This window comes from Dipodomys spectabilis, unplaced genomic scaffold (genome assembly GCF_019054845.1).
Source record: "Dipodomys spectabilis isolate Male_0828 unplaced genomic scaffold, ASM1905484v1 ptg000125l, whole genome shotgun sequence".
Taxonomy (NCBI): Eukaryota; Metazoa; Chordata; class Mammalia; order Rodentia; family Heteromyidae; genus Dipodomys; species Dipodomys spectabilis.
This window is the reverse complement of record NW_024870802.1, coordinates 11,279,661-11,296,310: the sequence shown is the minus strand read 5'-3', so window position 1 is coordinate 11,296,310 and position 16,650 is coordinate 11,279,661. Positions and strand designations below refer to the sequence as shown.

General features: G+C 50.5%; 1 protein-coding gene across 1 annotated transcript; it reads right to left on the bottom strand.

Annotated features, from left to right (window-relative positions):
* Positions 1 to 256: 256 nt before the first annotated feature.
* Positions 257 to 14,259, bottom strand: Pitx3 (paired like homeodomain 3). The gene is made up of 4 exons (XM_042689547.1): positions 14,138 to 14,259; positions 2,092 to 2,221; positions 1,712 to 1,914; positions 257 to 1,212 (listed from the first exon to the last, which is right to left on the bottom strand). The coding sequence occupies exons 2-4, from the start codon at positions 2,207 to 2,209 to the stop codon at positions 622 to 624; spliced, it is 912 nt and encodes a 303-aa protein (XP_042545481.1). The 5' UTR covers positions 2,210 to 2,221; positions 14,138 to 14,259; the 3' UTR covers positions 257 to 621.
* Positions 14,260 to 16,650: the final 2,391 nt, after the last annotated feature.

The following is a 16,650-nucleotide window of genomic DNA, read 5'->3' as shown; positions in this document are numbered from 1 at the left end:
CCACACTTACCATTTGTCCTCCCGAGACCACGAGGTGGCGCCACAGCACCACCTCTGGCCAGGGCCAACGCTCCATCCACTTGCGCATCCCTTTGCTGTAGGAGTCCCGGCCTCCCTAGGCTGAAGGAGGTGAGTGAGACTGAACCCGACCAGCCTGGCCTTTTCAGCTTGTGGCTGCTGTGCGTGCAGCTCTCCTTTAGACGAGGGGGGAGAAAGCAGGGAAGAGGGCCCAACCGTAACTCTAAATCATCCAGCCTTTGACAGTCCGCGCACGTTTATTTCACTGATCTTTGAAAATAGGGTAGGGGAGTCTGGAGAAGGCGGGAGGGGAGCCAAGGGTAAATTGGCTCCTAGGGAGCTGGTCCCAGTTCCTGGCCTTAGTCCCGGAGGCGGGAGTGGGGGTGGGCGCAGTAGAGCCCAGTCCACCCCCTCGGGGGCTGCGAGGGGACAGGCCCCTATCTGGAGCCAGCCGCCCTCTCCATCCCCGCCCCTCCGTCCCCCAGCTGCCCAAGCACCCTCTGAGACCCTGGGGTCAGGGCCAGCCAGTCTAGACAACCCCAGTCCGGGGAGGAGGTGAAGCACTGTCCCGCCCTTGGGGGTGTGATCCACAGGCCCCGCCGCTCATACGGGCCTTTCGACGGCATACTGACACGGGCTGAGGTTGGCGGCCGCGGGCGGCCCGGGCACCGCGGGGTAGCTGAAGGAGGCGTGCTGTTTGGCCTTGAGCCTCAAGCTGGCCAGGCTCGAGTTACACGGGTCCCGGTAGACGTAGGGGGAGGAGGCGGCGGCGGCGGCAGCGGCGGCGGCGGCCGAGGCGTAAGGGCAGGACACAGCCCCGGAGGACACGGCCGCAGGAGCCAGCCCCGGAGGTGCCCCGCCCAGGCCCTGCAAGGCCCCGGGCCCTGGCACGGTGCCCGGGGCAGCGGCGGCCGAGGGCACCATGGAGGCGGCGATGGAGCTGGGTGGTGAGAAGACGGGCTGCGAAGCCAGAGGCCCCACATTGACCGAGTTGAAGGCGAAGGGGAAGGTCTTGGCGGCGAGCGGCGGGCCGAGCGCCTTGGGCGGCCAGTTGCCGTAGGAGTAGCCGGGGTACACCTCCTCGTAGGGCGGCACCAGCCCCCCGAGCGGCGCCGCGAAGCCGCCCTTGCACAGCTCCGCCTGCTGGCTGCGCTCGCGCTTCCGCCACTTGGCGCGCCGGTTCTTGAACCACACCTGCGGGCGCGGGAGACAGGCTGTCAGGACGCCCGGCGCCGCGGGACGGGGACCTCGGAGGCCGGTAGAGGGGCAGATCAGTGGGTGACTCGGATGAGGGGTTCGAACCTGGGCCGTGGTAGGATAAATGAGGCCAAGGGTCTGGAGACTGAAAGGAAGGGGAGGAGGGCGCGGAGCGGGTGACGGCCACAGGGTGGGGGAGAGTAGCCTGCGATCAAGTGTGTGTGGGGGGGGAAGGGTGCTGAGGGAGGGGGACCGAGTCCAGGACAAAGAAATGAGCGTTCCGGAGCAATCGGAACCCTAAGAGCAGCGCTGAAAAGTTGGAGGGCGCTGGGCTGCGAACCGCAGGCCCGGGGAGCCCGGGAGGGGCGGGGCGGGGCCGGGGGCGGGCTGGGGCGGGCAGGGCAGCCTCACGATCTGTTGAGGGTCCCGCAGAAGGGAGACCGGGGATCTGCCGAGTGGGGAGGGGGGTGAGGAGGGCGGCTAGCCAGAGCCGTACCCGCACTCGGGCTTCGGTGAGGTTGGTCCACACGGCGATCTCTTCCCGCGTGCTCATGTCGGGGTAGCGGTTCCTCTGGAAGGTCGCCTCCAGTTCCTGCAGCTGCTGGCTGGTGAAGTGCGTGCGCTGCCGTCGCTGCTTCTTCTTCAGCGAGCCGTCCTCCGGGGAGCCCCCGGGCAGCGAGGTCGAAGCTTTCTCGGAGTCTGAGGAGCAGGATGAGGCCGATCCTCCAGCTCGGGGGACCTCCTCAACCTCCCCTCTGGCTCTCACCCAGGTTGCTACTCCGGGTTTCCCACGCGCCCCCTTCCCCCGCCCCCCCCCCCACTGGGGAGCTGAACTGTTCTGAACTCCGCCCCCCACCCCCGGAAGGGCGCGCTCACCACTGTGCTCTTGGCCCTTGCAGCCGTGATCTGGGAGCGGAGGATGTGGAGTGCCCGCGTCTGACAGCGACAGGGCCGGGCTCCGGGCCTCTGCCTCGCTGAGCAGCCCGAACTCCATGGAGGGAAGGTTCTGGAAGGAAAAGGCAGACCAGATTAACAGGGGTGGGGGAGGTGTGTGTGAAAAAAATCACAGGCTATCCCAGATCCCAGGTCCTAGTAAGGTTTCACCACCCGTTCCTTGCTCTCTTTCTCAGTCACCAACAGAAAGCCACCCTGAGTGGGTTGAGCTCCGATAGCGTGAGAAATAGCAGCCGAAGAGGAAAATGGTGTGTGCTGGGAGGTTTTAGGCACCTTCTAGATTGTTGACTGTAGGGCATCTTGAACTATGCCCGCTGCACAGTTGGTGTTCCCCATTTATTGAATTAAGGAAAGTGCACTCTACTGGCATCACATCCTCGATTCCGCCGCGCCTGAAGACTTCTCAGTAGCCCTATAACCTCATACGTGCCTCTCTGCCAACCACACCTTCGAGACCGCTGGAACATGTATTTCACCTTCCATGGGACAGATGTTATTTGGGGCTGGGGAAGGTGGCTCAGTGGTAGAGCGCTTGCTTTGCATGCATGAAGCCCTGGGTTCCATTCCTCAGCACCACATAAGAAGAAAAAACTGGAAGTGGCGCTGTGGCTCAAGTGGTAGAGCGCTAGCCTTGAGCTGAAGAGCTGAGGGACAGCGCCCAAGCCCAGAATTCAGGCCCCATGACCGACAGAAAAAAAAAAAAAGAAGAAGAAGAAGAAGAATAACTAGTATCACTTATGGTACTTACTGTGAACCTTTGTCTCATTAGCTACACAGAATACATCATGATTAGGTAATTGATACAGGTAATTGAATATCCCTTATCCAAAACGTTTGGAATCAGAGGCTTGAGATTTCAGACTTGGGGGAGGGGGACAGCGGGAATTGAGAATATTTATATTGATTTACAAGTTAAGTATCCCTAACCTGAAAATTTAAAACCCAAAGTACACTAAAGAAGTCTCGGACTTCAGAATATTTTGGATTTTGGACCTTCAGATGCTCAACTTGTATTACTTTTTTCAGCTGAGGAAACTGAGCTCTGTGTGTGTATGTGTGTGCGTGCACGTGCGTGCCAGTCTTGGGGCTTGAACTCAGGGCATGGGCACTGTCCTGGAGCTTCTTTTGCTCAAGGCTAGCACTCTACCACTTGAGCACTCTACCACTTCTGGCATTTTCTGTTTATGTAGTATTGAAGAATGGAACCGAGGACTTCATACTTGCTAGGCAAGTACTCTATCACTAAGCCACATTCCCAGCCCCAGGAAACTGAGCTTTGAAGTAACTTGCTTAAAGTCACAGAGCTTGCAAGTGGTGACCTAGTCCCACCAGGTTGGTGGAACTCGTGAATGTTTTCCTTTGTTTGCTTTTTCACCTTGTGTTCCCTAGGATTCAGCTCAGACTCCAGCCTGGCTTTGCTTGAGTCTTTCCATGAAGACAGTCCCTGCTTTCGCCTGTTTTGTTTATAATTTCTGAAGAGATTTTGTTTGAATAAAGTGTCCCAATATAAAAACCAAATTTGAAAACCATAGAGTACTTGGGTCCTATCTGTCTCTTGTCTGCTCACACACATCTCACATCCCACTAGTCATTCCTCCATCTCATACTGGCTTCTAGCAGCCCACTCCAGGTAATAGGCCTGCCTGCACCACTAAGACCTTCTTCCTGTCAGTCCTCCCTAACCCAAGAGCCTACTAGGTCCCTCTTCACGTTTCCCCCTCTGATAAGACGATGAGAAAGGGGCACTACTGGAGCTCAAGACTCTGGCTGCTTCTTTATTAGAGGAGAACAGGAATCAAGGGACAGGGTATACAGCTAGGTGGGACGATCTCTTCGTTCCCCAGATTCCCTCCCCGTTATCAGGAACTTGATGCAGGCTTCATGGAGTGGCATTAATAGGGTGCATTAGTCTAGATTGAGATGTGCGTCACTTGGCTGCTCTGAGTTTATGAGGAGCCTTTCTCAAGGAGGTACAGATGGGCAGCGGCCTGTGTTTGTACATGGTAATGCTCCTTCAAGCAACTCAGTGAGCACAGCTGAGCCAGGCTGAGTGGAACAGGGGTCAACCTACGGGGTTCCCTGCTGTTTCATAGGCAGAGGGTCTTAACCTTGGACCTTTTTTATTGGGTTGGAAAGGAATAGCTGGAGAGAACCCAGGAAGGAAGGAAGGAAGGAAAGAAGGAAGGAAGGAAGGAAGGAAGGAAGGAAGGAAGGAAGGAAGGAAGGAAGGAAGGAAGGGAGGGAGAGAGGGAGGGAGGGAGGGAGGGAAGAGGGGAAGGGAGGGAGGGAAGGAGAGAGAGAGAGAGAGAACTCAGGCCTGGAGGGAGGTATGCCCCACTTATCTCCTTTTCCTGGTCTGAAATCAGTATCCAGACCTTGGAACTGGAAAACTTAGGCTCCACTGGAAGGGAGAGGCCCTTGGGAGGGACTTGTGGCATTCTTGACCAGAAGTTCTTCCCAAAGATGAGGAGGGCTCAGAACTGAAAGCTAGAAAAAAGGGGTACTCTGAGGTTTGCCCTTTCCTCAGACCCCAAGTGACCTTGAAATTCAAACCATGCATGGGCCAACACACAGCAGAGGAAAGGGACAGAGAGGCTTGCCTGTGGTAAAAACTAGGTCCTATTACCATTCATCCTTTAGTCTCTTTGGGCTCCTGACTTCTAATTTTCCAACCTCCCCCGCCCTCCCCTGCTGCCCCCACTAGCATTTCACCTGGGTCTTGATTTCATCCTCTATTTTGGCAGAGGGAGGCAGGGTAAGGAGGGATAAGCACCAAAGTAAAAGACAAAGCCGAGAAAGTAGTATAGACTGTTCTCAAAGACTGACAGACAGACAGACACACACACACACACACACACACACACACACACAGAGGCTGCCATTCAGACACAATGAGCACTTGGACTTGGAGTTCAAGGGACGCAAACACACACTCTCCCACACATATGTTCCTATATTCAGGCAGACAGAAACACACCAGCATAGAGTCTCTTCTGTCTGTGACAGGGACAGCTGCCTGGGTTGTTTTGGAGATAGCTGTTCCCCTCCCCCTTCCCTCGCTGGCCCCTCTGAACCTCCAGCTCTCAGTCCTGGAAGCTCAGAACTCATGTGTGGGGGAGAAGAGGCCAAGGGGTGGAGGGAATGGTGGACACTCAGTGGCTGTTGTAGATACTGTTTGGCTGATAGGCTTCTTCTCGAGGTAAGGATGGGGTAGCAAGGAGGAATGCAAAGTGCCAGGCTCCTCTGAGGAAGGTAATCTGGTATAGACCTACACAATTCAATTTGAAGTATATATCTGGATGTTGGTTCCTTAGTTTTACTACCTGTGTTTTCTTGGCAAGTTACTTTCCCTCTCTGGGCATATTACATATTTCATCATATCTAAAAGAGAAATCACAATCCTTTTCTCCACCTGCCTCCAGGGCTGTTGAGACAAGACACACTATATAGCTCATCCTGGCCTCAACTCATGATCCTCTGCCTCAGCCTCTTGAGTGCTGGGATGGGGTGATAAGGATGGACCTGGCTTTGCCTTCAGTATTGTTATAAGGTTTACATAACATATAACATATAAAAGCGTGTGGGGATAAACCTCTTGAGAATTTAGGCATTAAGTTAGACAATTAAGGTAAATAAGGGGATGAGTTCAGGTGATCCTGGGGCACGAGTTTATTGAACTCACTAGTGCTTCAACTTCCCCAGGCTATGTTCTTTTCTGAAGAACAGAGAAGAACAGGTTGCATTTCAGAGAGGGATACAACACCATCTGAACATAGATGGCCCAGTCAATAAAGAAATAGCAAGTTGGGCACAGTAACCTAAGCTAGAAGTCACATTGGAGACCTGGGACTGACAAAGGAAGAAGAAAGCCTTTGGGCTCGTGAATGGGTTAGTTACAGGCAAGAAGCAGCCAGGGCTGAGAAGAGCTCCTCATTGTGAAATGGCAGAGAGGGGAAGAGCTCTAAAGCCAGGAAGGCATAGGAGAGATGGAAGGGTGGGGCATCTGTCTTCTGTGTCTGTGGCCTCTCCTCTCATCTGGATGGGTTAGTCAGGCAAAGGCTGGGGGCGCCAAGCTGTTGTCTGAGCTGGAGACAGGCTGGCTGAGGATTAAGCTCCCCCAAACTGCTGGAGGTCAGGAAGCTAGAGAGTTGGGACTGAGGCCAAGGACTTCATCTCACTCAATGGATAGGGAGGAATAGTGTGGAAGCTGCAGAATTGGTTGATGCTGGTAGAAAATACCAGGCAGGGCCAAAGAGAGCCAAAAGATCACAGTAGTAGTGAGTTCATCTAGAGCATGACTGACTGCTCCATCCCCAGTCTGTGTGTGTGTGTGTGTGTGTGTGTGTGTGTTGCCGGTGGGGGTGGAAAGGCTTGAATTCAGGGTCTGAGCCCTGTTCTTTTTCACCCAACGCTAGTACTCTACTACTTTAGCCACACCTTAGCTTTTTGGTGGTTAATTGGAGATAAGAGTCTCACAGGCTTTTTTGCATATGCTGGCTTCCACTGGTGATTCTTAGATCTCAGCCTCCTAACTAGCTAAGATTACAGGTGTGAACCACTGGCATCTGGCTCACCACCAGTCTTTCTCATATATTTTGCTGGGGAATGAGGCCTGGGGAATGATACCATGGTATCATGATCGCAAGCCTAGGCCTAGGGAGGATAGTGGTCCCATAGATGTGCTATGATTCCAAAGTATAGACTTGCTTAACAAGAAATGTACTAATTACCTAACTCATGTAAATGTAACCCCTCTGTACAGCATCTTTACAATAAAATAAAGATTAAAAAATACAGACTTATCTTGGACCAGCATGAACAAAATATTTGTTCAGGATATATTCAAGTGGAAAGCAGATCACGGGCCAGTTAAGACCAGATGTAGAAGTAATGGCTTCCATGGAATATAAGCTCATGGCAAGAGGAAACTTCATGAGAACCCAGATAAATCTTGCAGCCAAACGAGTAAAGCAAAGTTACCAGTGAGAGAGTCCATGATAAGTTGCAATACTAATGCCTGAGGCAGGAGGCATAACCTGGGACTTAAATGGGAGAAAACTTTCTTCTTATGCAGAGGAAATGAAGAGGGGCTGGACTGGTGAAGCTGTGGTTCAACTTAGCAAGCAGAAAGTTGGGAAAGCATGAAAACCAAGGTCCTAAACTAGTGTAGCGCTGTCATGGAAATGTGAGATGGAAGTGAGGTTCTTGAATAGTCTAAGCCATTCAAAATGATGAACACCTAGAATCTATGGCGTGCAGATGTCAACAAAGGAAGACACATTTGCCCATAATCCTACAATGAAACCTCAAGACCCAGGTGGAGGCACAATGATTCGATACACTCAAGTTACCAAGGGTTCAATCAGGGGATCAAAGAAATAATCCTATAGGATTCTCAGGATATGTCCCTTGCATTCTTCTTTCTAAAAGGGATCCCTAAGAATGGTAAAGCCCAGACCTTGTCCACAGCTTAGGGAGACAAACAAGCATACAACGGGAAAATAGAGCACATAGTCCTGACTCTCAGGCTATGGGAGATCAGAAGTGGGAGCCCTGGGGCTGGGACTCAGAGAACATAGGTGCATGGCTGAAGTGGGAGTTGAGAAGGCAATCGCGGACAGGCCTTTCTAGACAACACTGCACTCAGAGGACAACAAGGAGCCTCACTTGGTCTCTGTCTCAGCATGGGCAAGGGGAGACCAGGAAAAAAATGATTGAGGAGCTTGAGAAGTCTCTGTTGAGAGACAAGTACTGATTCAGTCTAGGTTAGAGTGTCTTCAAGCTTTTCCATCAAAAACAAAAACAAAAACGTAAGTGGCTGGGGGCTGGAGGCACCTGTATTCCTAGCTATTCAAGAGGTTGAAAGCTGAGGATTGCAGTTCTAAGCCAACTCAGGCAGAAAAGTCTATGAGACTCTTACCTCCATTTAACCACCAAAAAGCCAGAAGTGGAGCTATGACTCAAGTCGTAGAGTTCTTAGCCTTGAGCAAAATAGCTCAGGGACAGCATCCAGGCCCTGAGTTTAAGCCCCAGGATCAGCATACAGCATACGCGTGCACACGCACACACACACACACACACACAATTTGTAAGTGGCCAGGCACTGGTGGCCCATGCTTATAAGAAGGCTAAGTCCTGAAGGATTGTGATTCAAAGCCAGACTGGGAAGAAAAGTATGTAAGACTCCATCTCTAAATTAACCAGCAAGAAGCATGGTGCAAGTAGTAGAACACTAGCCAGGAATGAGCAAGCCAAGGGAGAGAATGAGGCATTGAATTTAAGCCTGAGAAACATCACCAACAACAACAAAAGTCTAAGTGCAGGGAATAGTGGTGTATACCTGTAATCCCTGGACCCAGTAGGCTGAGATGGGAGGATCTTGAATTTGAGGCTAGCTTGGGCTACATAGCAAATTCCAGGCCAGCCTGAGCAATATAGCAAAACCCTGTCTCAACACCACCACCATCAGCAATAACCATCACACCATCCCTAGGATCAGTAAAAGAAAACTAGAGGCAAGACCTGAAATAGTGGCTATTAGTTTAAAACAACTCAGATCTCTAGCTTTTCTCTTTTTCCTTCCTTCCTTCCTTCCTTCCTTCCTTCCTTCCTTCCTTCCTTCCTTCCTACCTTTTCTTTCTCTCTCTCTCTTTCTTGCTTGCTTTCTCTTTCTCTACCCCACCCTCTTTCTTCTTTCTTTTACTAGCTGAGCACTTTACCACTGGCTCTACCCCTAGCCTCTCTAGGGGATGCTTGATTTTAAAAATTCAAGCAAAATTTGCATTCTATTCCATACTTTAATCTCACATTTAAATATAAAAGTGAAGTGTGTGTTTATGGAAGTGTGTGTGTGTGTGTGTGTGTGTGTGTGTATGTAGTGTGTGTGCCTTCCCCCCAGTCTGTGTGTATGTGGTATGTGTGTGTGTGTGTGTGTGCCGGTCCTGGGGCTTGAACTCAGGAACTGGGCACTGTCTCTGAGCTTTATTTTTTGCTCAGGGCTGGCACTCTACCACTTGAACCACAGCTCCACTTCCAACTTTTTTTGGAAGTTTACTGGCAACATGAGTTTCATAAACTTTCCTGCCTGGCTAGCTTCAAGCCACAAACCTTAGACCTCAGCCTCTTGAAGAGCAAGGATTGTAGGCATGAGCCACCAGGACCTGGCTCCCTGGAGGCTTTAGGTAGCATCACCACACAGGGAAGCTGGACCTGCTAACCGGTTGTGTCATATTCCTCTCACTCCCGCCCCCGCCTGCTCCACACACATATCAAGCCCTGCCTGCTCCACACACATATCAAGCAGCCTTGTTCCAAATTATGGGAGTCACTGAATATTTGTAGGTTGGGAATAACATAAAAGAGTAGCATCTTTGGGCTGGGAAGGTGGCTCAGTGGTAGAGTGCTTGCCTTGCATACAGGAGGCCCTGGGTTCGATTCCTCATAAGCAGAAAAAGCCAGAAGTGGTGCTGTGACTCAAGTGGTAGTGCACTTGCCTTGAGCCAAAGAGCTCAGGGACAGCGCTCAAGCCCAGAGTTCAGGCCCCATGACAGACAAAAAATAAAAATAATAAAAATAATAGAGTAACATCTTTGTGAGCAGAGTGGATCAGGAAAGAGAGAGATAGGGAAAGGGGGACTATGAAAGAGCTGAAAAGTATGAAGAAGGCAACAGAAGTTGGGCATGCTGGTGGCTCACACCTGTAATCCTAGCTACTCAGGAGGCTGAGATCTGAGGATTGGGGTTGGAAGCCAACCTGGATAGAAAAGTTCCCATGAAGACTCTTATCTCCAATTAACCACTGGAAAACTGGAAGTAGTGCTGTGGTGCTCAAGTGGTAGAGTGCTAGCCTTGAGCTGAAGAGCTCAGGCACAGTGCCCAGGCCTTGAGTTCAAGTCCACGACCACCGACTGACCACTGACAAAAAAAGGAAAAAAAAGACACCAGAGCTGGGCGTGATGATGCATGCCTATAATACCTATAATTCCAGTACTCAGAAAACCTAGACAGGAGAATCTTAAGTTAGGTCAACCTCAAACAAACAAACAACAAAAAGAAAGCCCTAAGAAGGAAAATGGAAAAGGAGAGAGAGAGTTTTGCAAGCATTTCCATAGCTCTCTTTTGTCTCACTATCTTCTATTCCTTTTTCTTATGATCACTGGTATTAAGGCTCTGTAGTAGAGACCTATGGTATCTCAAAGCTCAGGATCTAATGAATCCTTTAGGTTAACTGACATCTCCCTTACTCATACTCTAGCAGGCATCACTTAGAGTGAACAGAGAAGATAGATTAACCAGGCCCTGTTCCTCCTTCCTAGACTTGAATTCCTGGGCCCATATATACATCCTTGAGCAGGATGCAGGTGGAGTTCAGATTAGAATATCTGGCCCAGTAGAAAGATTGATCCCTTGGAGAACTCTCCAGGTTCTTTGAGTGAGGCAGGGGTGATGGCCGGCACCTGAAGCACCTTAAAACCTTCCCATTTAGGAAAGTTGATGAAACCCTAATTTTCAATTAACTACCAAAACAGCCAGAAGTGGAGTTGTGGCTCTAATGATAGAGCTCTAGACTTGAGCACAAAAACTCAGGGACAGCACTCAGACTCTGTTCAAGCCCCAGGACTGGCACAAAAAACAAACATATAAATAAGAAGCTTCCTGTGGCTGGATCAGAATCAGGACAGATATGACCAGGCTGTTGAAAGGCTCAAGACCTCATCCTCATCCTTCCAAAGGCAGAGTCTGTGGTTGCAGAGGACCTACAGTTTGGGTAGAGTATCAGCAGCAAAGCTTCTGGGGCTTCTTCACTTGCAAAGGGCTTTCCCATACAAGATTTCATTTAACTCCCATAATCATCCTGCATGGCAGGAACAGCCATTCCCACTTTCTAACAAGGTAGGAAAGCATCAAATTGTTCAAAATTACATAGACTGTGGATATCAAAATAGTAATAATAATAATCAGAGAGGAAGAAAGAAACAGGAGAGAAAGGAAGAGAAAGAAATAGGAAGAGAGAGAAAGTGGAAGGAAGAGACAGAAACACAGAGAAATGGTTGAGCCATTCTGCTCATTGCATGCCTCCCCACTTCCACTGGCAGCCATTGTGATGATTTACACCGATCTCCCAATCTCTGAAGGATTCCATTTCTACTTCTGACCTCTATCACCTCTCTGTAAAGGAGTTCTGAAAGTTGGCTGCCCATTGTGTCCAAAGACGTTTTCCTATTCATTCCAAGGTTACATTAACTTCAACTCTAAAAGGTTCCCTCATCTCCGGTTTCTGCATTTGAGGAGCAAGCAAGTCTTCGGCTTATTTATGTCTTTTATTGTGTTGTAGATTTCCATCCTATTTTACCTCCCAAACTTTGAATTGCTCAATTGCTCTCTCCAGCAATCCTCCCAGGCTCCTCCCCTTTCTGCCATTCTTTTTTTTGAGACAGAATCTAACTATGCAACCCAGGTTGGCCTCTATGACTTCTAACAAGATTTTACTGGCCCAGTTTCCTAAATACTGAGATTGCAGGTGAGAACAACCATACGTGGCTCTCTTTCCTTTTCTTTCTTCCTGTTTTTCTGGTGCTTATATCAAACTCAGAACCATGCCTGTATAAGACATTTCTTTTATAACTGAGCCAACCCTATTCTCTAGTTCCTCTCTAGGCCTATAACATCTCCCTAGGAGCTAGTGACCAGGCACACCTTCAGCTACATGGTTTTATACAACAGTAAAGGAAGATTCTGTCTTTTGTTTCCAATCATCTTTGTTATGATGCCATTCATTTTGGCCTTTTTAACAAAAGCAAAACTTTTGAATCTTTGGGGAACTATCTGTGATGCAGAGTCCTTCATTTCATCCAGAATATCAGTGATTCTTCAAAGGCAATGAAAGCACAAGCCCCTGAAATGTATTAGAATGTGATAGGGGCAGTTGAGAGTAGAACTATATTTATCAAAAGAGGGCAAGGGACAAATAAAGGTTGAAAAACAATGTCCTAGCTGTGATCTAAGCAAACTTTAGAACTGATTCATAGAGATGAGAACATGGGGAATGTGTATTATATGTCACTCACACGTTTAAGATGAGACAAGGGCTGAGACCCACTTATTTTGATTACTCAATGCTAAACAGTGTTTTGGACTTGTCTTTGTGAAAACTCAGTCCTGGTTGAGTTGTCTTGTTCACTTGCATACATTCAGAGAGTTCTCTCTAATTGTTCTCTTCTGCTTAACTGGGCTGTAGTTAAGTGTTGGGAGGTCAGGGTGGGTGATCACTGTAATGGGCCTAGAGGAATCAGGGCCCTCCCCTAACCCCCCCAAAAAAAAAAAGCAAACAGGGAGGTTGAGACATCTTCCCCAGTTGGATTTAAAGGAACATATAGGTGGGCTGGGAAGGTGGCTCACTGGTAGAGCGCTTGCCTTGCATGCCTGAGGTCCTGGGTTCGATTCTTCAGCACCATATAAGCAGGAAAAAAAGCCGGAAGTGGCGCTGTGGCTCAAGTGGTAGAGCGCTAGCCTTGAGCTGAAGAGCTGAGGGATAGCGCCCAGGCCCAGAGTTCAGGTACACACGACCGGACATAAAAAAAGGAACATATAGGTGCTATGTTGGACCCAATGGTCTGGATTCCACATGTTTCCTTCCCACTTTCTTTTAGCCAACAGGACCACATTGGGGATTAGAGGCTGAAAGATCAAAAGGTGGGGGGGAGGAGAAAGACCATATATAGTTTGCTTTGCTAAGGGGCTATGGCTCTCCCCACTGGCAGGCTCCTGTCCCCTAGAGGAACCTTGAATCAGCTGATGCTCAAAAAGGAGTCCAGGAGTGTCTGATCAGTTGTATTGGATTTGGACATTAATTCTGGGTTTGTGAGGAAACCGAGGCCATCAGGGGTTCGTTTGGGCTCTTCACTGCCCTGCTCTCGCCCTTTGTGCCCTCTGCTTCCCTTCCCAGTCCCGATTCACTAGCAGCTGGCCATCTCTCCTCAAATTTGGATTCTGCAAGTCCAGAGTGATGCTCGGATCTATTTTGAGGTGGGGAGGGGATGTCTCCCAGCCACACTCAGCCACCAGGCCCGGCTGCATCTTTTACTTTCACTCTCAGCTCACCTCCCGCTCCTGGGCAGGAGGAGCAGAAAGAAGTTCTTTAAAGTGTAAGCGGGGATTTCAGGTGACCCATCGCAGCCGACCCCATCGTACACGCAGGAACTGGGCAGACTCTGCTGGGTAGATGGACATGCCACTCGGCCAGGGACATTCTGTCCACCACTGCCGAAAAACAGCGCCTGCTCTGGTGAGACCCACTTTGCCACCTCGGACATTCTATCTGCTCCCAGCCCTAAGCGTCTTGGATATTCTGAGGGGACCCATGCAGACCATGACACCCCAAGTTAAGCCAAGCTGACCTGCCCGAGTAAGTCTTCCAGTCTGGGCTCTGCCGCGCTCACGGCGGACGTCCGACCCCAGTCCCTGCCTGACTCTCACCGCACCGCTCCGTCCGACCGCGCGGCAGCTGAGAAGGGAAGCGTGTGCGACCCAGGCGCACCTCGCTCCCAGACCCCGCAGTCTGCCCCCAGCCTGGCGACGTCAACGGCCCGCGTGCTGGGCGGCCGCCTCGCTCTCCCCCGGATGACCCGGGCCTCCGCCACCCTTTTCGCCCCCTTGGCCGTCTACCCTGTGCCCCCAGATTCCAGGATACTTTCTTGTAATGATTTCTAGACTCCCCACTCAGCTGCGAGGAGCTCCTGTCCTGGCTTCGAGGCTCCGACTTCGCTCTCGATCCCCAAGTCTTCGGTCCCAGGTCTCCCGTGTCCTTACCTCAACTTTCCTTACGCCCAAGTACGTCCGCCCTTCCAACCTCGACCCGTCCCCCAAGCACCGGAGTTCAGCTGTCCCAGATCTCCATTTAGGAGTCCCGGAACCAGCCATGGTCCTTTGACCCCTTGAGCTCCTGTCCCCCTCTTGGTCAAGCACTCACGGTGCGTCCTGCAGCAGGCAGACTCCCGTTAGAGGCGGCGGCGGCAGTCGGGAGCGCAGGCTGGGGCCACGGGCCGGGCACCCGGCCGGGGTGGGGGCCGCCCCCCGCTCCCGGTCGGCCGCTCCGCTCCGGCGCTCCTAGACGCACGAAGCGAGAGTGAGCTTCGCAGTGGACTGCCACCCTCCACCGGCGCCCATTCACTTTATGGCAGCCCAGGGCGCCCCCAGCCCTCGGCTGCGAGCCGCGCTCCTCAGGGCCCGCCCCTTTCCAGCTGCGCTGCCCGGGCTCCACCCTTTCCAGCTGTGAATATCCAGGCTCCGCCCCCAGGGGAGGGATCTGGCCCAAAGCCCCATCCTCTAGCCAATCAGAAGCGCTTCTCCGCAACGGGACCCCCCACCCTCCGCCTCGCATCCCCACGTGGCCGGGACCCGGTGCTCGGGCTAGGAGGCTTTGACAGAGCAAAACCAGCCCAAGTAGCTCTGTCACGTAGCTCCGGACCGTGGTGGCTGGCTGACGGTAAAGTCAGTGAGTGAGGAGGAACAGAACAGAGAGGGGAGGAGTGCTGGGCGCCAGGTGGGGAAGGCACGGCCGGCCCCCGCGTCTCAGCTCGCAGACTTTGCCGCTCAAGTTTCGCCGATTTTCTCCACTTGTTGCTGTCTGTCTCTCCGCTCCTTTGTCTCTGTTCCAGTCCTCCCGCGTCTCGTCTTTCTTTGCTCTTCGCCGCGTTGCTTTGTTTGCCCCCTCCTCCCTCTGTGGCTTTGATTTCTCTGCGCCCGTTTTCTTCACATCTTCCCTCCTCTCTTCAGCTATCCTCCACATTTTTTCTCCCTCTCCCGTTCTTCTTAAAAGAAAAAAAAAATCACTTCTAGGAGGAAAAAAGCACTCGTACTTGGAGAATTATTCCCTACCTCCAGCCCGAAGTCTCCCACCGGCGCTCGGAGTTGGTTCCGGCCCCACTCCCCTTCCTTTTCTTCCCGACTCGCCTTTAGTGGCAAGCGACTTCAGCACTTGCCCAGCAAGCGCTCTTCCACGGAGCGAAATCCTCAGCCCCTGCGTTTATTTCAAAAGTGTGGACCCTCTGTCTCTCACCGTTAGTTTGCTCAGGAGAACCAGCTCCTGCAGGGCTGATTTTCCATATAGAGTCAGTCCTGTGGGCAAGGTGGTACTTATTGATTAGGAATCCAGGGACAGGTACAGTTGTCAAGGAACAAGTAAAGTTGCTTGGATGCACTGGAGAACCCAGAGCATAGTCATATAATATTCTCTTAAGGTTATGAGTACTCACCTCTTTGCTTAAAAACCCTCAATGGCTCTTAATGTCCTTAGGATAAAGATCAAGCATAGTCTGGCATACTAGACCTTCAGTGTCTGACATTGTCTTTATTTCCAATCTTTTAGTATATTCCTAATCACTTCTGACATTTCCGGACAGTAGCCAATCTCCATCTTGCCAATATTTACTCATCCTCCTAAGTTTCACTCAGTTCTTATTCTAAGAAGTCTTTCCTGAACTCTGAGACTAGCCAGATGTCTAGCCTCTCACTCCCATCTTACTCCACCCACTGTACTGAAGTGATCAGTTTTTGTTTTGTCCCCTAGAACAATAAAATTTAAGAGAACAAGCACTATGTCTTTTCATCTTTCTATTCCTAGGCATAATGTAGAAGTTTAATATGCCATACTAAAATCTGAAAGGAAGGTGTTTGATCAGATAAGTTGATGGCTAATAGCTAAAAGGAATTAGGGAATTATCATCTCTCTTTTGCCAATTTTAAATGTGTAATAATATAATTTTAAGATGATGAATATTTGGAGGCATATAGAAGCAGAGATGGGAAAGCAGGGAGTTTTGGCTCATTTTTATAGGATTTTCCAATTGACTCTCCAAGACTTCTCTGACACTGGCTCAGGAGACCAAATCCCAGTTTTCCATTGAAGAAGAAAATGGCTCAGTGGTACTATGGAAAGAGGGATTATGGTAAAACATCCTCCCCTTATTTGATTTGGGTGAAAGAGATGAGATCCGTTGCTGGACTAAGACCAGGATCTTAGTGTGCAGGAGCTGTTTAGATGTTTCTTTCTTTTTTTTTTTTTCCAGTCCTGGGGCTTGAACTCAGGGCCTGGGCACTGTCCCTGAGCTTCTTTTTCTCAAGGCTAGAGCTCTACCACTTGAGCCACAATGCCACTTCCAGCTTTTTCTGTGTATTTGGTACTGAGTAAATCAAACCCAGGGCTTCATGCATGCTAGGCAAGCACACCACCACTAAGCTACATTCCCATTCCAGTGTTTCTTATCTTTTTTTTTTTTTGCGTGTGCTGCTCCTGGGGCTTGAACCCAGGACCTGAATGTTGTTTCTGAGCTTTTTTTGCTCAAGGCTAGTGCTCTACCACTTTGATCCACAGCACCAGTTCTGGTTTTCTGGTGGGTAATTGGAGATAAAAGTCTCATGGAGTTTCTAGTCCGCACTGGCTTTGTACTGTGATCCTCAGATCTCAGCCTTCTGAGTAGCTAG